This window comes from Chenopodium quinoa, unplaced genomic scaffold (assembly GCF_001683475.1).
Source record: "Chenopodium quinoa cultivar QQ74 unplaced genomic scaffold, ASM168347v1, whole genome shotgun sequence".
Classification (NCBI taxonomy): domain Eukaryota; kingdom Viridiplantae; phylum Streptophyta; class Magnoliopsida; order Caryophyllales; family Amaranthaceae; genus Chenopodium; species Chenopodium quinoa.
The window spans coordinates 3841966-3866272 of NW_018742577.1; the positions used below are offsets into that span (position 1 = coordinate 3841966).

The 24307-nt window shown below is 36.5% G+C and overlaps 2 protein-coding genes and 1 long non-coding RNA gene across 3 annotated transcripts; all 3 read left to right on the plus strand.

Moving 5' to 3' along the window:
• The first annotated feature begins 991 nt into the window (after positions 1-991).
• LOC110720773 (2S albumin-like) lies at positions 992-1816 on the plus strand. Its single transcript, XM_021899812.1, has one exon. The coding sequence runs from the start codon at positions 1074-1076 to the stop codon at positions 1497-1499; it is 426 nt and encodes a 141-aa protein (XP_021755504.1). The 5' UTR covers positions 992-1073; the 3' UTR covers positions 1500-1816.
• A 16581-nt stretch (positions 1817-18397) lies between these two features.
• Positions 18398-21756, plus strand: LOC110720774. The gene is made up of 3 exons (XR_002511357.1): positions 18398-19322; positions 20409-20761; positions 21516-21756. It is a non-coding gene; the product is annotated as an uncharacterized LOC110720774 (long non-coding RNA).
• A 325-nt stretch (positions 21757-22081) lies between these two features.
• LOC110720803 (uncharacterized mitochondrial protein AtMg00310-like) lies at positions 22082-24057 on the plus strand. Its single transcript, XM_021899839.1, has 3 exons — positions 22082-22168; positions 22724-23435; positions 24047-24057. The coding sequence occupies exons 1-3, from the start codon at positions 22082-22084 to the stop codon at positions 24055-24057; spliced, it is 810 nt and encodes a 269-aa protein (XP_021755531.1).
• Positions 24058-24307: the final 250 nt, after the last annotated feature.

Consider the following 24307-nt stretch of genomic DNA (forward strand, 5'->3'; position numbering starts at 1 on the left):
CCGTGGGAAAGAGTATATTGTGCAGTAATTTATCATTTCTTTTTCTTATTCTTGTGCTGTCTGATAATAGCCCCATCAAGAGATTTTATATAGATATAAATAACTTTTACGTAATTCCACTAATACTGTAATATTGAGACTTACCCAAAAATTTTTATATAAAAATTACTTTAGTGAGTTTCTAAGTCACCTTATAGCTAGTGAACAACATGTAAGCTATTTTGGTGAACTTTTGTTCACTTATTACATGTCCACATACAAAATTGTTCAAAGCTTATATATAATCTCTTGAAAATTCCTTAAAAACATACTATTAAAATTACAATCTAAATTTAGCTCAATTTCAATGTTATGTCTTGTCATTCAATTTATTTCATATATCTAACATAAGAGAGCATTAGCACATTATTTCTTTCATGTCAAATGACATTTCTAGTTTCCACCATGAGAATTTACAAAACATATAAGATTTATCAGATCCTATAAGATTTATTGAAATAAGACGTTTGTTTTATAGTTCGTTCTAAAGCAATGTGAATTATAGCTGATTAATTTAGGGCCTAACACTACTTACCACTTAGCCAATATAAACACATATAATTGATCACATACAAGTCAATCAGGGTTTCATTCTAAAATCAATTAGTAATACAATAGATAACTAACTAGTATCACATACCTCTATATCTTTAATATGGACAACTAATTACAATTTACATATGACTCATCTTCAATTCCTAACATATACCACATCAATAATCTTACCATTGTCAATTTTTTATTTTATTTTATTTTTTTATTTCATTTTTTTATTAAAGCAATTACAAATGGCGAACACTGGACTTTGCATATATTCTCCATGCATAATAACACCATATGTCGTATAAATCTACATAAAAGCCAAAAAACCAAGCTTTGGTGGCTGCTACTTACTATCTTCACCAACCACGTTATCTCCATGCAAGTATCCTTAATCATCTATAAATAGTCCAATATTCTTATTCTCAAACCAACATTCCAACAACAAATAACCAAATCCTAAAAAAGAAATACAACTTCCTCTTTATAATAAAATGGCAATAACCAAGTTTGTGATTCTAGCTGCCGTCATGGCAGCCTTGGTGGTGATGACTCATGCCACCATCATAACCACCGAAGTCGAGATTGAAGATGACTTTGAACAAGGGAGGGGCTCATCTAGCCAGTGTCGCCGCCAGCTAAGGTCGCAGTGGCCGAACCACTGTGAGCAGTACATGATGCAAGGCATGAGGAGGTACATGGGTCGTGATGAGGATGATAACCAAGGAAGTCAACAATACTTAGAGAAGTGTTGTGATGACTTGAAGATGATGAGGCCACAATGTCAATGTGAAGCCATGAAGATGATAGTGGAAGAAAAAGGGATGATGCATGAACAAAGAATGATGGAAAAAGCCATGAACATTCCTAGGATGTGTGGTACCATGCAACGCAAGTGCCGCATGTCATACATGGAGTAAGACGTACTATATGATGTGCATGCATGCATGTATGTCATCCTATATATGCATGTATGCAAGCTAGGGTATGGTCATCAACATCATCAACATCATGATCATGATGCATGGTGGATGATTATGATCATTGTTGTCTTTAAATTCTCTTAGTTAATTAGCTAAGTCTAATTTTCTTAAGAGAGAATGTTATATAAGGGATGATTTTAGGGCACATGGTCGTGTGCCTTGATGTTTTCTTTTGAGCTTTGTACTTGTTTTTAGTTGTTTCATTTGAGCTATGCACAATAAATAAAAGTTAGCTCGTTCGGTCTTGATCACTATGATATCCCATATATACGCTTTACTCCTGGGTATTTTTTTTTTTTCATTCCAATTTAGTTTGTCTTTCATGTTAAGGAATTATTTGGTTTTTTTTTTTTCGAAACATCATGTTAAGGAATTTAAACATAGAAATAGGCATGCATGTTTAAATTCCATGCCTATTTCTATGTTAAATTTCCTTACCATTAGCAGTAATCTTTCATGTATGTCAATATACTCTACTATGCACCCTAGCTTTAATTGGTGAAATCTAAAATGTTAAGCACGCGGAGAATTGTAAACAAGCCTTCCATATATAAAGCTAGGGTGCATAGTAGAGAATTTATTATGTTTAAACTAATGAAGGATAATAAACGAGCCCATCCCTTGTATAAAATTGCGGATTGAAGTGATAAATATTTATATTATTATCATACGGTTGGGAGAGGTAACAAATAATGCGTAAAGGAATGATTACCTCTAGGAAAGGAAGCAATAGGTAATGGAAATGTTTAATTGATTCCATTGTCAGCAGCACTAATACAACTATACCATACATGCCCTCGGGACAAATTAAAATAGGCTCCAACGAACCATCTAAGCTAGGCCACTTGATTAAAAAAATAATAATAATAACAAAATAATTTTCAAATGACTATAATAAAATTGTAGTCATTATATCAAATTGGAAAATTCTCTTGGTAACACTATACTTTATAATTTTCTCAGGGTGAATTGCGAAAATTTTTATTATATCTTTGGTAAACCTGAATTATTGATTACTAAAGATAATAGCTATTTTAATATAAATTCACTAACTATGGTTAATTTCTTTTATATTTTAATAATTAAATTATTTTTTAAAAAAAAATTCACAAATTTTTCCTCCCAGACCACCACCAACCCATAACCCCAAACGCCCAAACCACCGCCGGTGACCGTACCCCCTCCTCTCTCTCCTTTGACCGCCGTTGACCCCCTCCTCTCACGCAATTCACCAAGCAATCTTCTCATCTCACACAATTCACCAAGCAATCTCCTCCCACAACCGGTGACCCCCTCCTTATCGGCAAACAACGCCGCCTTCAAACCCTTTAATCGAACAAAATTAACCCTAAAACCGAGCAAAATTAACCCTCAAAACTGAGCGAAATCAAACCCAGCCGAAATTAAACCCTAAAACCGAGCGAAATCAAACCCTAAAGCTTTGAAAATTTGAGGAATTTATCTGATTTCGTTTAGAGAGGAGAGATTGAGAATTTGAGGAATTTTTTGAGGGGGGTTTCGGAGCTGAGGGAGTTGATTTCGGGGAAGAAGTAGTGGTTCAGGGGGAAGTAGTCGCGCCAGGGGGATTGGGGAGGCCGGCGCACCGGCGAAGGTGGTGCTGCTGGGCGCCGGGGTGGGTGGGGGAGAGGTGGCTGGCTGTTGGGAAATGGGTGACTTTTTTTATAAAAAATTATTTCTAAAATAAATGCTAAAAAAAAAAAAAAGCTAACTAACTATAGTTAAATATTTAGTTAAAATTTATCATTAATGTTATAGTTGACTTAATATAAAAACTTTAGGTTTACAAAAGATAATAAAAATTTTCGCAATTCACCAAGAGGTGTCCACCGTGCGAGTCGTGCGAGCTGGGTTAGGGTTAGGTGGGTCGCGGGTTGGGGTTTCATGACACACGGCACGACACACGTAGGGTAGGGTGGGCTGGGTCGTGGGTTGGGTCGGAGAAGTTAGACACACCAGGGTTAGGTTTGTGGGTTAGACGAGTCGTGGGTGGGTCGAGCTGGGTTCGTGGAATAGACGGGTCGTGGGTGGGTTGAGCTGGGTTCATGGGTTAAACGGGTCAAGGTGGGTTAGTGGGTTAGGTGGGTTAGGGTCGAGTGGGTTAGGTGGGTTAGGGTCGGGTTGGTTCGTGGGTTAGGATCGGGTGGGTTGTGTGGTGTTTCAATTTTTACAAAATTAACAATTTGATGGCTTGCTCAGTTGCTCTTAATTAAGATGCATACGTATCCTTATATTATAAAATAAGGAATCAAAGTCAACGTAGTTCTTATATTGTACTTCTTTTGGAATTTGGGGGGAGAGGGCTTGGACCTATCTTTAGAAAACTAAAATTTAATTTTGCATTAAATTGTAATTTTGAAAAATAAGTTGCCTACGTATCTCGAAAGAATCAAAACCCACGTAGTTCTTATATTGTACTTCTTTTGGAATTTGGGGGAGAGGGGGCTTGGACCTATCTTTAGAAAACTAAAATTTAATTTTGCAATTAAATTTTAATTTTCGAAAAATAAGTTGACTACATATCGAAAGAATCAAATCCCACGTAGTTCTTAGCGTACCTGATTTAGCCTTTTCTAGCCACCCATGTTTGTTGCATCATCATCCCCGGAAGCTGCATCATCCGTTGACGACTCCAATATCATCACAGGATCATCTTCATCGTCTTCGTCTTCCTTTAAACCTTGAGTTCTTCTTTCAGCTTGATCCCAATCTTTCTTACAAACATAAATTTGAATGCTTTCCGGAGTTTAGTGAGATCTTTTTTCATCTAACACTCTTCTACCTGCACTAAAAGCAGACTCGGAAGCAACGGATGAAGCGGGAACTGCAAGTATATCTTTTGCAATTCTCGCCAATATAGAAAAACTTTTTTTATGTTCTTGCCACCATTTTATAATTTGAAAGTTGTTGTTGGTCTCATGTTGATATGATAAATAATCATTAATAGCAAGCGTTGAAGAAGATGATGATGAGAATGATGTAGATGCTTTGTGTTTTTTTTTTTCATAACTTTATCAAGAAAACCAAATCTAGAATCGAAAGTGCTAGTAGTAGTTGGTGTTGCCAAATCAAAACCATAAATAGATGCATAATGATCATAAAGGTCTCCCAAAACAGATTTGCATTTGTTAATATATTCACTAACATCATAATCGATACTTAAACTTGTATAATAAAATTCTAAAAGATTTTCCAAACCTTCAGCTTTGACACCGGGGTCAAGAATAACAGCAATTCCATAAATGATTGGAAATTCACTAAAATAAGTATGCCACTTACGTTTCATGCTATCAAGAACGGGACGAAGTCCATCAATCATCATATTCTCTTCGATGGTGTGAACAACTTTAACACACTCAATTATGACTAAATGAATGTTAGGCTCATAAATATAAGAGAAAATATGAGTTGCATTATCAAAAGCATTTAAAACATCACGAACAAAAGAAGCATTAGTCCAATGAATTTCGGTTATTAACTCAGTAGGATCAACACAAGTCTCATTGTAAAGTTGGGTCAAAATGTCACGATACTTTATAGCATCACTCAACAACTTGAAAGTAGAATTCCAACGGGTAGGGGTATCAATAGACCATTGTCTTTTCTTAAGACCTCTCTCTTTACACATAGCTATGTACTTTCTTCTAACTGACTGAGTAATCCTAATCCATTTCATAACTGTTCTAATTGGGTTTAGCAATGGTTGCAACTCAGCGAGACCCTCTTGAACAAACAAATTCAAAATATGAGCACAACATCTAACGTGCAATAGGCTACCACCTAACAACAAATGCAACTCAGAGTCATTTTTCAATTAGTCAATACACTTTGTGTTTGCAGTTGCATTATCAAGAGACAACGGAAAAACTTTATTATTCAAGTGAAATTCTTTTAAACAATCCAAAATACGAACTTTGATGTTAAAACCGGTATGCCTTTCTTCCATAGCTTGAAAACATAGTATACGTTTTTGAATAAATTAATCATCATCCACCCAATGAGCAGTAATGCAGAGAAAAGGTTCGCCAAAACTAGAAGTCCATGTATCACTTGTAAAACTAACACGACCATCAAAAGTACGAAATAATTCAATCAAACCACTACTATACTTATAATAAGAAGTTTGTGTATAACGTCTTAGGGTATTTCGGGGGACACGAGTAAATGCAGGTTGTAATGCAACTTTATTAAAATTCTCAACGTTTGCATTTTCACCGTAACTAAAAGGGTATTCATTACCAATAACTAAAGTACTCATTTCATCAATCATTCTATCTTTATTATAAATGAAAGGTGTACCTCCGCCGGGGTGGTTCATGTATCCACCCAAATGTGTTTGGACGCCACCCACCGAAGGACGGGGGTCATTTTCGAACAAGTCGTGTTTATTTTGCAAATGCCGACTCAAGGTTCCGGTTCCATCTCCCGTTTTCCAATTATATGACTTGATATTTGCACCTAGCGCCTGGCAAACTAGGCATGTACACGTGAACCTCTTTGGTTGACCGGGTTGTCATCCTGGTGGTGTGACCTCAACTCGTTCAAAATTTTTCCACACCCAAAAAAATTGTGCTCGACCTCTACTTTCACCGCCACCACCTTTCATAAATCAAATTATTGAAATTAATTTTAAGCGCTATTCATGAAAAAAAGCTTTTAAATTTTAAATATTTTAATTATAATTATTTAAACTCATTTTTCATGTAATTAACTAATTGTAAATCATAGAAAATTGGAAACTAAACTAACTTTATAATCATTAATAATAGTTTTTTTAAATATTCATAAAAATAAAAATTTAATTAGAAATTACCTTGAGATGAAGGTTGAGATGTTGGTTGCGATAGAGGTGGCATAGTCGAACTCGATGATTGATGGGAGAAATGTTGTGGTGGAGACGTTTGAATATTTTGCCTATCTCCTAAACCATAATCTCCATATTTATTGACAAATTGGTTTAAATTTTTCGTATGAATTTCATACGAAAAATTTGCACCACCACTCCTTTGGCCACCACTTCGACCACCACCTTGACTCCTTCCCATTCCTCCTCTTGAGCCCTTTTTTTATTTTTTATTTTTTATTTTTATGATTACTAATTATAATATGGAGAATAACTTTTTTTTTTCTTTTTAGAATCTTAAGAATACTAATAATAATATTAAGGAATTTTTTTTTAACAAAAATAAAACTCTATATAACACTTGAGAATTTGAGAACAATTAAGAATTTTTGAGTAAGAGAGAAAGAAAGCTTGAGTTGTGTGGAAATTTGAGTGAAATGGAATTGGTATTTATAGGGAAAATTGAAGGGATGATCATACACTCAAAAAACTAGCCCTTAGTTTTGAAAAACTAGCCGTTTTTTTTTAAAATGGATGTAAGGTCGTGCGGGTTGGGGGGGTCGTGCGAGTTGGGCGGGTTGGGTGGGTCATGCGTGCGGGTGGGCCGTGCGGGCTGGGTTGTGTGAGGTGGGTCGGGTTAGGTGGGTCCACGGGCTAGGTGTGTCGAATTAAAGGGGTCAAAACGAGTTGTGCGAGTTGGGTCGAATCAAACGGGTTAAACCGAGCTGGGTTGAAATGGGTTTTGTCGAAAATTTTGGACCCACGACACAACCCGGGTTAAATCCAAGCTGTGCCGGGTTGAAACCGGGTCGGACCCACTTGACCCACCAGCCGTGCGGGTTAGGGTGGGCTAGGTCCAACCCGGCCCGCTGGCCACCTCTATTCACCACTGAGAAAATTAAAAAGTATAGTGTTACCAAAGAGAATTTCCCTATCAAATTTTTGATCACAACCATTCATTTTATATGATTATTATTTCTCTCATGTTTTGTTTAACAAATCATATTTGAGAGGATTTTCGTTGAGTCTCATAGGGCTCTGAACCTCATTAGATATAAGGAATTCATTGCTTTACATGTAACTTTTAAAATTTGTCACAATAGTTGAGTATCAATATCTTAACCTAGAGATTGAGGTTAAACTTTGGCCCCCTTTACTTAACATGAGTAGTCAAATGTTATACGCAAAATCATATCATAAATCCGGGCATCCGGCATGCATCTTCAAATTCAAACCATATGTGACATTTCCCTATAATCATCTTTATGAGCCACGTTATTAACATGCATTTATACGTTTGTTATTCACTAAATCCTATTAAATAACTCTAACAACCTCTCATAATCTCCAACTTTTATCAATTTCCAATCTCCTCAAATTAAAGATAGCAAATAAAACCCAACAGATAATTCGATGGATTACAAGCTTGTGATTCTAGCAACCTCCATGGTGATCTTGGCGGTGATGACCCCAACCACCACTCCTAGAACCACCTAGATTAAGATCGATGATGGTGTTGCCATCCCGGATAAGGGGAATAAGTTTGACAAAGTTCGGGAGTGTTGCCACTATCTATCGTCTAGTTGGCCAGACCACTTTGAATAGTTTGTATCACAGAGTGGTGTTACACGGTATTGGGATAATGTTAATGTTAATGTGAAAAACGTCGTAGGGATTCAAGAGGAGCGGCCGTTCGATACGTGTTGTAGTGAGTTGAGAGGTATTATGGATCTGGTATACCAATGTGAGGCCATGAAAATGATGGTGGATAAGTTTAAGATTGGGCCAGGTGAGAAATTGGATAAGGCAATGGAGCTACCCTTGAGGTGTGGCACCATGGAAACTAAGTGTACCATGTAATAAATGTAGGTGCACAATAATATATCTTACTCTTGATTGTTACCTACAAAAAAAAGGTTTTATTTGATAGCCAAATTTATAATCAAGGTAAGCATATATGAGAAAGATATATATAAACCCATTTCTAGATAGTACATCTAGATTTTGATAAGTTGGGATTTAGTCTTGAGAAAAGACGATCTTAGCTGTTGTTTTACTTTTATTAAATTAAAAATAATAAAATTGAGAATGTTTGCTGGAAATATTGTTTCATTGTTTGTCACAAAGTTAAATTTTCATTCAAGTATGTAGTTTTAAAATTGGGGCAGTTTTATTTGTTTGAAATTTCTAAAATTATTGGATTAGTTTATACAACTTATATGGTATATATTCACATGCGAAGTTTAATATTATGTATGTCATCTCTCATTCAATTCTACCACATCCTCGACTACTCGTGTTTTCGATTAGTAGGTTAGATCGAAATATATTAAGTATATAAATTCTACAATTCTAAATAAGAAATGATAGATCTAAAAGAATGAGAAGTTTGAGGGATAATCTATCATATACGATCCGATTGCACTCCTTTGTTCCAATTTAACATGCAACATTCAATCAACTAGTAACGATGGTTAATAGTACCATATGTTATAGGGACCCTTACATGTTAGTACATACATACTTCGTAGTACAAAATGAAAAATATTAATAACCGAAAATGTTAAATTTTGATCATATGAGAGACCATGTACAAAAAAAGTACTTCGTATAAAGTTGCGATTAAATTAGGACAAAGTGGTAAGTACACCGTAATAGTCTAATAGACTTGTTAAATAGGAAGCAAAGTGCCTACAAATTAAAAATTATTAAAAAAAAATTCAAGCACATACATATACTAAGAGGTCTAATAAGACACGAAATATACAACACCACAACGTGTTAACTATCACAACATGCACATCCACACCACAACATCAAACATTATAAAGTTCAAAAGCCACGTACTTAACATGCAAATTAAGCATCTCATCAAAATCCTCTATATAATAACAAATCAACTAGCCAAATAACATCCCACATCAACTTAATCATCCAAATATCAAACCATCTAAGAAAAAGAAACAATGGCAAAAACACTCTCACTTCTCCTAGCAACCATAGCTACAACCCTCGTAGTCATATCCACCTTCGAAACAACCGGCGCCACCATAGCGAACGAGGCACGGCTAAGCTCACAAATGCGAGCGACAAATGCGGTGGGAGAAAATGGATCATTGCAGGCAGTACATGAGGAGCGAAATGGACGTGTTAATGTACCCAAATTCGGGTAATCAAGCATGCTGCCTTAGGGAGTGTTGCGAGATGCTCCAAGAGATGGACGACGATTGCGTGTGCGAGGTGCTCGAAAGCGTGGCTGAGGAGGAGAAGGAGAGGATGATGAGGAGCCGAGAGGGGCGGCAAATGGAAAAGGTGGTGCTTAGGAAGGCCATGCAGCTCCCTGGACGGTGTGGAATTAGTACAAGGTGTGAAGCTAGTGTTGATACCACCACCACATACTAAAATCTAACTTTAATAGCTAGTTTAATTATGTACATGTATCGATGATCGATATCATAACACGTACGTGGATGTTACATGTGTACTAGTGCAGTGGCTAGATTAATTATAGTTTGTAGAGTAATAAAAAGTACATTATCGTGTGCTTTTCTCGATCTCTAGTAAGTTTTGGTTCGATTGATCATATATTATGGTACGTGATGAGTAGGATTTTGTTTAGATCATTAACAACCATAACAATGACTACTCTTAAATTGATGTGAGGTATAAAAGCGTTTATAAACATAAAGTTCTTTTTAATTCAGACATAATAAGGATATAGAAATTTATAAAAACATTAAGGAGCACAAAAAAATCAAGGTTTAATTTCATCTCTAACTCGGGAGATTCTAATGTAGTCATATGACTTTTGACTATCATAATTTTTTAAAATGGACGGCTGAGATTATATGTTTTTTTAATTTATTTTTAATTAAGTTTTGATTAAAAATTATTTTTTAAATTTTTTTAAGGAAAAATTTTAAATTATCACCCATAAAATACACTGTTTTTGAAATAACTATCCATTAAATTTTTTATTTTATTTTACTACCTCTTAAATTAAAAAAAATATTTAAATCACCACCTTTTTCTATCTTTTCAGTCACTTTTCCAGCCTTAGGGCCCACATAAAGGCTATTAACAACTAATTTGACCTATATTTTCATTTTTTTTCCCTCGATTTTGTTGTATAAAACAACTTCTCACACTCCTCCACAATATTGAAATCATTTACCTCAAATTCTCCCAATTTTTGCAAGCTTTAATTTGAAGAATTTGACCCAACCAAATGCAGTCACTTAAGTCCCATTTAGGTAAGCTCAATTCTTTTTGTATCTTGGCAACTAATTTTAGGGGTTTTCTGGAATTAGGGTTTCTCACACAAATTAATTATGGGTTTTCTAAATTTAGGGTTCCTGACACAAATTAATTGGGGTTTTTTTATAAAAGTAGGGTTCTTGACACAATTTAATTGGGGGTTTTCTGAAATTAGGGTTCTTAACACAATTTAATTGGGGGTTTTACGAAATTACCCATCAACTTTAAGAAGAACAACAATTTGATGAGATGAGGCGTCATCAACAGAGTTCTAAAGGGAATTGTAAGAGACAAATCGTTGGGATAATCGACCTTTGAGACGTAAATTAAAGCTACTGAGATGAAATTGATGGCCATGAATAACGATGTTTTTTGGAATTGCAGAGAGAGAGAAGTCATTTTGTAGGAGATGAGTTATTGCAGAGAGAGAGAGTGAAGTCAAGATAAATGAACAAAAATAAGGAGGGAAATAAGGTAAGTGGGGCACATAGAAGAGAAATCCACCGGATTTTGAAATGGATGGTAATTTGAGTAGTTATTTAATTTAAGGGATGGTAAAATAAAATATAAAAAAAAAAATTTAAACGGGTGGTTAATTTAAAAATGGAGACATTTTTAAATTACCACCCAAAAATGACACCATTTTCAAAATAACTACTGGTTTAATTTTTTATTTTATTTTACCACCCCTTAAATTAAAAAATTACTCAGATTACTGCCCTTTGTGGGCCCAATCTATATTATTTCCCTCCTTTTTTTTCTTTTATCTTGACTTCATCTCTTTCTAAGCTATTGAACTCAGCCAACCTCTTCCTCATTAATTCTCTGAACAACCCACTTTGTTGTCCCTCTTTCTTCATAAATTCTCAACAACTCTTCAAATTAAAACCCTAATTTTCTTATTAAACCCTAATTTTGGTTGTACTGGAGAAGGTACATTGCGAAAAGTCGCCATCTTTTGGCTGTTTGCTGGGGACCAATAGCTTAGGTCAGTAACTTGACAATTGCTCAGTGCAATGGTGTCGACAGAGGTAAGCAATTTTGTTCCTTGACTTTAATTTTGAAACCTGTTGGTTGTTGATGGTATAATTGCAATTATGTGGAAAGTTATGGTTCATTATGTACTTGATTGAATTATTTAATAGAGGCCAATATAATTATTCTTTAATTATTGTTGAATTGTTAAGTAAGGATGTTGTTAGGACAGTCAATGGGGGGATTTGTTTAATGTTGCTATGTAGAACACAGTGCAGAATTTTGTACATGGGGATTAATAAACAATTTAGTGTTGTGTAAATGAATTAATATTGCTTTATTATATGCACAAATTGCTGCTGATGTTCAATTTGTAGATGTTAAGGTTAGATTAGGGGGTGTGTTTGTGAACAAAAAAATAAAGGAAAAGACTTTGTGGCTGGGAATATTGGAGGTACTAGTGCAAAGTGCGTGAGTGAGATGTCAGTGAACTTACTTAGGGAATCTTGCATTTGGGGGTTTGTGAAGTTAGATTTGCATGTGCCAAGCTTGTGGAATATTTGGTATAAAAAAGGGGGAAGACTTGGTCAAGTGGTAAAAAGGAAGTTCTGAGTGATGATGATGTGAAGGGCTTTTTGGAGACAAAGACTAAGGATGGGTTTGCTGTAGTTTATTGTACTAGCCAAGAACCCAATATTGTTCAACCCACCCAAAACAATCAAAGCAAAGCTGTTAAGCCCCCACTCAAGTTAAGAGAAGCCCTAAGTTTAAGCAGCATTTGGCAAATAAAGACAAGGATGAGATAGAAAACAATAAAAAAAGGGGGGCATAGGGTTACAGAGCACACTGAGAAAACAACAAGAAAGAAATTGTTCTCAGAGAGTGTGAAAAGGAAGAGGAAGCAAGGTGAAGAGGAAGTTCCATCTGGGAGAAGTAGGGTGAAGGGAAAGGGACAGGGAAAGGGGAAAACAAAAGGGAAATGGAAGAAGAAGACAAAGAGAGAGGTTGAGTTGGAATCAGATTCTGGATCTGGTTCCTCAAGCTCTGACTGCTCTGACACTGATATAGACTAGGAAGCAGGGGAAAAGGAGGGGGAAGATGAGGATGCTGACATAGGAAAAGGTCTTGACAACACTGTAAGTAACATAATTAAAGAAGTGAATGCTAGTCTACAGTGTGTGCAAGATAAGAGTGAATATGAAGTGCAGAACAATGATTATGTGCTTCAAAGTGAACTGTTAAGCAAAGAAGTTACTCTACAAAGAGAGTTCACTTCTGATTCAAAAGCGTTGGATAGCCCTAGAGGGTCTGATGATGAGCAAGGCAATTGTCCATGGTTTCATGCCTCAACAGACTTAAAAAAAACCCATTCAGTTGCTGAAAGGACAGAAGTTCCTCAATAACAAAATGCTCAGGAAAGCTCTAAGGGTTCATGCCATTGAGAATAGGTATTAATACTGGTATTTGCACAATGATAGCAGCAAATTAACCATCCAGTGTAGAAGGAGGTGTCAATGCAAATGGAATTCCAAAAAGTGTAGGCTGACTATGTGTACTTGTGTTGGGGGGAGGAGCTGTCATTTTAGGGTGGTTGCAAGGAGGTCTGTCAACCAAGATTTTTGGTAGATTAAGAATCTGAATTTGAAGCACAAGTGTTTAAGAGTAAGAAGCAATCTCAAACTTACTGCTGAATTTTTAGTTAAGAAGTACATTAAGGATTGGAGAACTGAACCAAGGTGGAAGATAAAAAGCTTCAAAAGGAGGGTAAGGGCAAGGGCTAAGCTCATGATTTATGGATCAATAGCAGACCAATATGTAAGAGTATGTGACTATGGGAAGGCTCTCATGAAGTACAACCCTGGTAGTGAATGTAATGTTGTACTTGATGGAATAGAGCAGCCTGAGCCCCAATTATTCTTGAGAATGTTCATTTTTGCCTTGCACCTATGGCAAAAGGATTTCTCCCTGGCTGCAGACCACTAATTAGGGTTGATGGATGCCATCTCAAAGGTCCATATCCAGGTCAGATACTAGTTGCAAATAGAGAATACAGAAACATGGGTTTGGTTCCTTGAGAGTCTGATGAAAGCCCTAAAAGATGAAAATCAAGGCCTGGGATATACCTTTATGTCATTAGATAGGCAAAAGGTAAAAATAAATCCAAAAATGTTAGAATGTTGAATTTAACTTTGTTCACTTGACTGATTTAGTGTTTGTGCTATGTGAACAGGGTTTGCTAGAAGCTTTATAGCAGGTTGTTCCTTATGCAAACACAAGGTACTGTGTGAGACATATATAGGCTAACTTCAAGTTGCAATCTGGTGGATCAACTTTCAAGGAGCTGTTCTGTTAGCAGCAAGGGCAACAACATTGGTATGCTTTGATGATTGTCTTAACTTGGGTATTTGAACTATTATGTCATGTTGTTTGTTTCATTAAACATCCATGTGTGTGAATGTGTGTTTTCTGATCTGTCTCTCTATGTGTTTGCATGTATATCCTTCCTTTTTAGGTTGACTTTGAAGTAGCAATGGAGTCAATAAGGTTAAGGTTCTTGTCTAAGGATGCTTTTGAATATCTTGCTGACATCCCACCTGAACACTAGTCTAGATATGCCTTCAGTAAATTCCCAAAGTCAAACATGTTGCTCAACAACATTTGTGAGACTTTTAATGCTATAATCAAAGAAGCTAGGGATAATCTTATTTTGACTCAGATGGAGTGGCTTAGGAGGTATATGATGAAAAGAAACCATGACAAATGAGAAAGTTTTCAGAAAATGGAAGGAAAGGTAGTTCCATATGTGAAGAATACATTCCAAAGGATAGAACCAGCTGCAAGGCATTGCATTGTGCAAGTTTCTAGGGGTGACAGTTATGAGGTTGAGCTTAACTCTGACCTAGTACAGTTGACCTAAGCAAGGCAACATGCACTTGCTACCATTGGGACCTAACTGGTATCCCTTGTGTCCATGCATATGCATGCATCATGGACAAAAGGGTAGACCCTGAGGATTATGTGGACAACGCTTACCTTGTGTCCACATATATGTTAGCATATAGGTAGGATGTTGCACCTATGTCTGGTCCACACTATTTGGAAAAGGATAAGCTAAGGCAACCACTACCACCAGCCATCAAAGTACAGTCTGGGAGGCCTAAGTCTAAGAAGATGAAGTTAGAGCAGGGAGAATTGGGTAGGCAAAACCAGCATGTGCAACAGCCAATCAAAAGGAGGAGCACATGTAAGAACTGTGGCCAGCTTGGACACTATGCTAAAACCTGCCAAAACCCTACTGTCACACTAGTAGTTGTCTCTTCCCCAAAGAAAGAAGGTGGAAGACCACATTTGAACACTGACTGGGTGAATGACCAGAGAAAGAAGAAAGCAGAAAGAGCTTTAAAAAAAGGTAAAAAAAGATTGATACATGTTGTTTTTGCTTTTTGGAGTTTTGAGAAAAAACTAAATGTTGTGTGTGCTTTATAGAGTGCACTTGGTGGTACCCCTGGACCAAACAATATTGGCAGCAAGAGGTTCCCTCAAGAAGAGCATCAGAGGAAGCAGTAGCAGCAGCAGTAGACTCAGCAGCAGCAGCAGACTCAGCAGAGTCAAGCTTCATCCAAAACAGCTGCCACTACCTCTACACCAGCTCCTTGACCACTAAGAACCAAGCTGCAACCTGTTAAACTTAGAAAGTAGATTGTGTTGCTCCTATTTTGTATGTTAACAGAAGATGATGGGTGGTTGCATTTTTTTACCTTGTTGAACAATGTTAGATATGAACTGATGTAATTTGGATGCCTATGTTATTATGCATTTGGCTGTAATATGTTGGGAAATGTTATGAATTTGACAATATGACTTGTTCAATGTAATTTCAAGATTATGCACGTATGTGTGTTGCCTTTTATTTTAAAAATGGTTCTTGTTCAAACCAAAAATGTGCATCAAAATAACTTGTTTATTTCATTCCTTACTACATAGTAATATCATTACAATCAGCCCAATCTTCACTCCACCTCCCCCTTAAACCAGTTTATTGAGTACAAGAGAACCTAAAACTAAAAAAAACAAAACACATAACAACTACAACAACCATCAGTTTGCTGTCAGAATTTCCATTGCTGCTCATCATCTTTTTCCTATCACCACTTAGGGCCTTGAATTTCAGTTTCAAAGTGTCAACCTGATTTAGCAAACATCTTCTTTGGCCAATCAAGTCATCAACCTCCCTCTTCAATGAGTTAACTTCAGCCTTCATCAGCTTTTTGTCAAGCACAAGTTGGTTGATCACATCTCTCTACCACTCAGTTCCATCATCAGTGTCAACCCATTCAAAACACTTGCACCCCCTAGTTTCAGTGTTTGGGTCATAGAATTTGCAAGCCCTGAATTTCCTCCCTGGGGTCTTCCTGGTCAAAGATGTCAACTTTGCAAAAGGCAATCCACAATTGCATTTCTTCTGGTTTGTGGGAGATGAGTTATTCCAAGACATCTTCTAACCTGCAAGTACCATAAAAAATGTCAATTTAACCAACCACTTCCATTAGACAATCTATTAGACACATCTTACTCAACCACACCTAGTCATTGTGGTGGTTGGCCTCCATAATGAGGATAACCAGGGGGTAGCCATGTCCCATTTTGTTTCATCCTGTACTCCAAGATATAGTCAGCCAAGAAACCAGGGTCATCTGTGCTCCCAACATGTATGGTATACATGTCTTTATTAGGTAACCTCCTAATCATCTTGAACACATCACCATCATCTTCTAAATTAAAGTCCTATACTTCCCTTTTTAAATATACTGAAATGTGGGGTGTAGGAGGTCAATTGATCCTTCTACTGGATCTTTCATTTCACGAAGTTGATCTTCAAATTCTATTGTTGTATCCAACAAGTTACTTTTGCCTTCTTCATATTCAATGTCAATAAGAACACTTAAATACTTAAATCTGAAAACCACCTTATTCTCCTCCATTTCTGCCACAAGAATTCCAACAACAAATAAACATAACAAGCTTACAACATGATCCAATCAATCATAACAGTACATGAATAAACAAATTGTAAACACAATTTCACCAAAGTTAACTAACAATCAATCAAAGTCATTCATAGAAACCCCAATTCATTAGTACTAGGTACCCTAATTGTGGAAATAACACATATAATTCGTGCTTTGAACAAGAACCCTAATTAACTAATCCCCCAGTTTTCCCCAATTACAGTGCGACAAGAACCCTAATTTTTAAATGAGAATACCTGATGCGAATTCAGCTTATGTCTTTCTTGGGGATGCGTCTGCAATTACAAAGTAGCAAAATCAGTGGGATTTTGGGAGAAATTGAAGTACAAATGGCTAATTGATTTAGGGGAAATGTTTTATAGGAAAAAATGGGGGGGGGAAATCATATAGAAAGCTAAATATAGCCGTTACTAGCCGTTGGGTGGGGCCCACACAAGAGAATTCCACCGGAATTTTGAAATGGATGGTAATATGAGTAGTTATTCAATTTAAGGGGTGGTAAAATAAAATAAATAAATAAATAAACGGGTGGTTAATTTGAAAATGGAGACATTTTTGGGTGATAATTTAAAAATTTGTCTTTATTTAAAAAAACTATGATCGTCAAAAGTCATGAATACATTAGAATTTTCACTACTCCATTAAAAAGTGAGATCATGTGCGATGAATTTCTTTGTAAAAGAGGCCAGGCATAATTGAGGAATATTGACTTCTCTTAAGGTACTACTTCTCTTAAGGTACTTTAACAGGCTGTAATTGACAAATTTCCTATTTTATTATAGAATCCCTTCCCAATTTCGATTTTGTTTTAATATTGGAAACCATTTTCAAAATCCTCTTCTTCCAAGTTCCAATTACATCCCTTTCACAACACAAAATAGTACGTCACTCAGTTTGCCACTCACCCAGCTGCTGTTTCCATCGACGCCGCACCACCAATCGTTCCCTTTCTACAGGTTAGCTCAATCTTTAACTTCATTCTTCCAGTATGAAACGCAATTTCCTGAAAAGCTGAAATTGATGACGGTTTGATGCATTTCTTGTGTTTGATTGAAAAAACAAAAACTAAGTAAATGTAGTTTGATAATCTAAAAATTTTCGATATAGATTATGGATTTATTTTGTTGTTCTTGTGTTGGGTTGTTGGATTCTTGAAATAAATAGTCTCATTTCTAGTGTCATTGTTCAATTTACTCACCTTTTGGTAAGTGTAAAAATTACCCGGTAATCCAAAGCCTACTAAACTCGGACTAATCTGAGTTCGAACCGGGTATTGTAAAGGGGGAAAGCTGTTTCTCATTTGCCATTTTTCTTTTTTATGGGTTCATCTCTTACTTTTTGCTTTGGTTGTGTAACTCATGTGTGATTATTTATTATTTTGTTGTTTGAAGATGGATGACAAAAAGGTGACAGATGAAGGAGTAATGGAAAAGTTTCCTGATGAAATAGTATCTCAGATATTGATCAGGTTACCTGCCAAATCAATTCACCGTTTCAAATGTGTTTCGAAACGCTGGAACTCCGTCATAAAAATGCCCATTTCATTTCTTCATATATGTCTCTACATGGTCCTTCATGGGTTATCTTGGATCGAATGGTTCGAGTTGATACCAAATCGAATGCAAAGGTGATGCAGTTTGATCTCCAATATCCCCCGGAAGTGAGTTCTCTTCAAATTGCTCCTTTTCAGATGGCTGATGAACCATTTCTGGATTCCATTGATGGAAAGAACCCAAGTATTATGTATTGTAGTAATGGTGTTTTCCTTTTTCAATTCAGAGTCAAGAGAAACCCTTATCAATATAAGCCTTTAATGCTTAATGGACAGTTTTATTTTGATAAAAGATTTGAGGAGGATGCTTGGTTTGTGGCCAACCCTCTTACTGGTGAGTGGTTTCCAATTCCGAAGTCTCCTTACCCCGTTCTCCACGGGGGTACTGTCGGGTTTACCTCTCAGGCTAACTCAGTTGGGGTTTTAGAGAGGTTTTTGGTTGTTGAATATCAGCCACTTATTGGGTCTAATCTTGCTACTTTGATGTGCTTTTCTTCGGAAATTGGGAAGTGGGTGACGAAATCTGCAAATTATATGCTGTCTATGCATCAATGGGAGCAGGATGGAGCTTTGGAGTTTGATGGTAAGCTGTTTTGGTTTGATAGAGGTTGTGGGCTAATTGTGTGGGATGACCCCTTTGGTAGCTTGGGCAGGAAGAGCACAGTAAAATGTCGGTTCATTGCGAAACCACCATTGCTTTCTGCCATGAGGGTCTTTGTGGGTGGAGGTTTCATTCAATGTTTGCAAATATCTGAGAAAAGGGAGGGTTATGTTCTGTGGAGGTTGAAGGATCATCAAGAGTGAAGGAGAGTGGAGTTTGGCGCATAAAGTGTCAATTTTGGATATCTGGTCTGATGAGAGCTATTTAGCTTATGGTTTGGATGAAATAACTCCAACATGTTGCTTTATCCATCCCTTGGAAGCTGATGTTGTCTTCTTTCATATTCAAGGCCAGATTTTTTCGTTGAATTTTCGGACTAAAAAGGTGGAGAGTTGTGGTGATGGCTACTTGAGCATCATTGAACACGTGTTTGTTATGCCATATGTGCTGCCAAGTTGGCCAACTTCACTCCCTCCATGTTTGAGTAAGCTGTTGAAATCTTATTTTGTAATTTTATTGTTTCTACTCTTACTAGTTATATATTGGATTGTGCTTAACTAATTAAAAGCTTTCTCATAATTTCGGTTCATTGATTACATTGGGTAAGTGTCTGTAATTAAAATACACTGTGGGTGATTACCTTGTTGCCCTTTCTAGATTTTTTCCAATGATGCTTGTCCTTTACGTATGGAAGATTTGGTAACATTCATTATACAATTTTCATCTTAGACACCGTAGTTTGTAAAAGTTGTATTGGCAGTTTCCTGGAACTATAAATTTAGATTACAATCTTACAATTGTTGGTTCAACTCATTCATGGGCTTTACAGAATTACAGGTACTCCTCAAACTATAGACCCCAGACCATACCTTAGTTCAGTTTCAAGTAGATCTCTAATTGAAAATGATTACTAAATTGAAATTACCATGTTGCTTCCTTAAATTTATTATGCCAGTGCTTAAAGCATTATGAATACAAAGTATATAAGATGTTCATCCGTCTTACTCGTGCTGCATTATATATTGTCTTGTTCCCATAATTTAAATTTCGTATGTAAGCTTACAATTTTCTTTCCCTACTCTTTTTGTTGCTGTAGTAATTTGTGGGTTGATGTCAAAAAAAACTTTCTTTGTCGTATTCTTTTTCTTCCTTAAGGGTCTTAGGACAACGATGACTTGATGAGTTGCATTTTCCTATTCCCTGGGCCAATGGCTTGATGGATTAGTCCCAGACTACAATTCTTTTTAGCTTTCCTGCACCACCTATGTTAGGATTGCATATTTTTAGTAGATATTAATTAGTTGATGAGTCTTATTTTTCCCTGATATTTGATTAAATCTCACACGGTTCTATGTTAGCTGATATGCATGGGATCCCTTAATCTAATAACTGCATCCCTGTAAACTTGTTGGTTGAATGACAGTAATAAGTCTAATAACCGTGAGTTTGTGCTATTTTTGAAGATGAAACTCCTTTCTTTCCTATTCTAATGCTTTATACTGTTTTCTTTTGAGTTATTTTCTATTCTGCTTAGGAAACCAAGTTATTTACTCCTCTTTTACTTTCACAGCTGCTGCTTATGCAAAAGAACAGGGCAATAACAATTTCATGGCCTGTAAATTCAATGAAGCTATAAGCTGCTATACCAGAAGCATTGCTCTGTCACGAAGTGCTGAAGCTTATGCTAATAGGGCGATGGCACATATCATGGTCAGCAGATTCCATGAGGCTGAGGATGATTGTACACAAGCCTTGAACTTGGATCCTACGTACTTTAAAGCCTATAGTCGCTGAGCATTAGCCAGAAAGGAACTTGGTAATATCGAAGGATCCATGTATGATGTAGAGTTTGCCTTGAAGTTGGAACCAGATGACCAAGAAATGAAGCAGTTATATGCTGAACTTAATTCCTAGGTTGAGAAGGTTAGAACATCTATACTTAGTTATTATTCCAAATTCCTCGTTATGTAATCTTCTAGCTTTATATGGCTCAGTTTTATTTTGTTATTGTTATATGTATGTATAAGCTGTTCCTTTTGTGTCGCGTTATTGATGCCCTTGTTTTTTTTTGTTATTGACTCTGATCTTAATGCAGTCCCCTACAACACATTATCTCTTTCTTTCTATTTTACTGTGCTTATTTTTATGCTAATGTAGCAAGCTAGAATAATTTTAAAATGGGTGATGGATTGTATCTCTTCAGACTGTTCAGAGTTTATTACTTTTGTTTGGACCTGGGTAGAGACTATACATTTTGAATTGAGTATCTGTAAACATTTTAGAACTTCATTCAGTGTATAGATATGAGTGTACATGTTGGGTGCTTGATGATTGTGTGAACTTGTGATCAAGTGTTAATGAGATCTTCTTTCTTTGTCTCCCTTACTTTGGATTTGACTTGCTTCCATTGGCGATGATAAAAGCTTGTGGCATTTGACATTATTGAGAAAATGTTTCTACTATGTTTAGACCATCAGTTAGTTATCATTCCTAGACTAGTATATGAGTTGGGTTTAAAAAACTGTTTTAGTCTGTTTCCTTTGAGCATGAATTATGTTAAGTGACTCTATGTAAAGCATATCGTATTCATCTGCAGCATTTTTTCCCCTCAGTTTTTTCAATCTCGACATGTATTATCTTGAACTCAGGTATCCTAATGCTCTTTGTATCCTTGTAGGGGACTAGGCAACTGGCGCAGAAGTTTGATCATGAAGGGGTAGAAAATGAGCTTGCTGTCTTGCTGATGGTTTTGCAATGAAACATGTTGATGTCACTAATTTCAAAGAGTTTGTTAATTGCATTTGTTCTTTTTGTAAGGCAAATGTCATGTTTAAAAGATGATACAGATTACTATAACCACAACGATGTAGTCCTGTCAAGAAATTAAAATTTTAGTTTAAATGTGTAATGATGATTGGACCTCTAGTTTATGTCTTATGAAGTAATGATAGCTGCTACTAAACCTGCAGGAATTATGGATGCCAAAGTCTCGCTGGACAAACCTGGTAACCAAACTAACAATAAGAAAGATAATTATTTTTATTAGCATTTCTCTGCTTAATATGCAGGCAAAAAAAATGTGCAGATTTGCTAAACTCATGTTACTGGCTCATTGCTAATGATATGGGAAAATTTTCATTCTGTTGATCTTTATTCATGGGCAGAATGATAAATGTTACTTGTATGTTAGATGTACAGCTCCTTTCGAGATCTAGACTTTACTAAGTTATCTATAAACCGAAAATGGCAAATATTGATACAATGGCAGCAAAAAATGCACTTAAACTCGGAGGTATCATTGCCCTTGAAGGCCTGTCGACTTTGGTTCATGTAGTGTTAAACATGGTTAAATGATTAATTCGATGAAGGATTATTATACGATTAAATATATTACGAACCTCGTACGGGTTAAATGAATCAAATCTAAAGCATGTGTACAATATTTAGAATGTTTAATTTCCATAATCAATCACAAGCTTAAATAACGATAGAAACATCTCAAAAGGCAAAACAAACCGTATCATACTAGTAGGACATGGTCCGACACAACAATAACAACAACAACAACAATTAAGTCTTAGTCACAAAATAAATTGGGGTTTAAGTGTCCGAATAAATAATTTTTTTTTTGTTAATAAGAAACACCTTGTTAAATGTAATTGTAAATTGAATTTAGATAACACATATTAACACTTATAACAACTTTTATGAAGCAGCTTCCGGCAGAAAATTAATTATGAAAAATCGGAGGTCTCATTAGCAAAGGCGTTACGGAGTTGATTGATTTACTGAAAATCGACTTGTCAACAAAAATGACAAGTATCTTGGTATTCCCTCTGTTATTGGAAGATCGAAGAGAATGGTTTTTACGGCTTTGAAAAATAGAATCTGGAAGAAGTTGCAGGGCTACAAAGAGAAACTTTTGTCGAGAGCGGGGAAAGAAGTCCTTATAAAATCAGTCATTCAAGCTATTCCGACAACCTATTGGGTGCTTACAAGTTGCCTACTAGTGTAATTGATGAGTTGCGTTCACTTACGGCAAAGTTTTTTTGGGGTAATTCGGATAGCAGGAGAAGGGTGCACTGGATGAATTGGGATGCTCTCTGTAGACCGAAATGCTTGGGTGGGATGGGCTTTCGAGATTTGGGGATCTTCAATGAGGCTCTTCTAGGGAAGCAGGCGTGGAGATTAATTTCTAAGCCGGACTCGCTTCTTGGGCGTGTGATGAAGGGTAAGTACTACCCAAATTCTGATTTTCTTGAGTCTTCTTTGGGGTTGAATTGTAGCTATTCATGGCGTAGCATTTGGGGGGCAAAGTCTCTCGTGAAGGAGGGTCTTATCTGGCGAGTGGGGGATGGTTCGAAGATCAGAATTTTTGAGGTTCCTTGGCTTGCGGATGACAATGGCAGATTTGCTATTTCTCCTACTGTAGAAGGCATTTCTACAGTGAAAGACTTGATTGACGAGAATACTAGGGAATGGAATTATGAGCTTCTATCGACTTCCTTTGTTGAAAGGGATGTCAAGTGTATATTGGCAATTCCCTTGAGCCCCCGTGGCCGGGAAGACCTGCTGACTTGGGCATTCTCCATGAATGGTATGTATTCGGTGAAGACGGCCTATATGTTGGGAAAATCATGCGACTTGGATGCCTTTCACCAAGCTTGGGTGCTGATATGGAGTCTTGAACTATCCCGAAGGTCAAGCATTTCTTGTGGAGTATTTGTACTAATTCCCTCCCGTCTTGCTCCCTTCTTCATTATAGACATATGAAGGACTCAGATTCCTGTCCTTGGTGCCCAAATACCGCTAAAACGACACACCATGCTCTGTTCAACTGCCCTGCTGTCCAAGATCTCTGTGTATCACCCTTCTCTCACTGTATTGAATTGCAGTAACGTGTAGTTAATTTGAAAAACTCTTCATTGGTATATTCATATGTATAACTTCCATATTTAAATTTAACATATATATATTTGGTGCCACATGTGCGCCGAGTGTCACCTCGACGAAGAGGTAGCGTTGACTACACTGTCGGAGAGGGAGGGGCGACTACACTGTCGAAGGGGGAGGGACGACGACGGCAGGCGGGTAGAGGGGGGGAGGTGGGTTTTCTGGTGGGGGAAGAGGAAAGGGTTGGGTGGGTTACACTGGGAAGGGATTGGTTTTCTTCTGTACTTGTAAATTTTTTTGTAACCTTTTCTTCAGGTAACCAGTAATTATTCCTCAAAATAAGAAAAATAGTAATCGGTAATTGGGATTGAAGAAAGAAAACGCAGTAGAAAGTTGGAATTATTACAAAATAATCGAAAGTTGGGATTATTCAAAGTAAATCAAGCAGTGATTATTAAAATGTATTTTTCCTATTTTAAATTAAAATTGGTAACCGTACATTATATTAGACTGTTTTTAAGTTTTAATTTTTATCTAGATAGAATATTTAATGAAGTGGGCCTAAAGGTGAAAATT

What these genes read in the sequence shown, in the direction of transcription:
- LOC110720773 (XM_021899812.1), top strand. Translation starts at nt 1,074, where the DNA reads ATGGCAATAACCAAGTTTGTGATTCTAGCTGCCGTCATGGCAGCCTTG.
- LOC110720803 (XM_021899839.1), top strand. Translation starts at nt 22,082, where the DNA reads ATGGCAAATATTGATACAATGGCAGCAAAAAATGCACTTAAACTCGGA. An exon ending in GCCTGTCGACTTTGGTTCAT is followed by an intron (nt 22,169 to 22,723) that starts GTAGTGTTAAAC and finishes TTTGAAAAATAG; the next exon opens with AATCTGGAAGAAGTTGCAGG.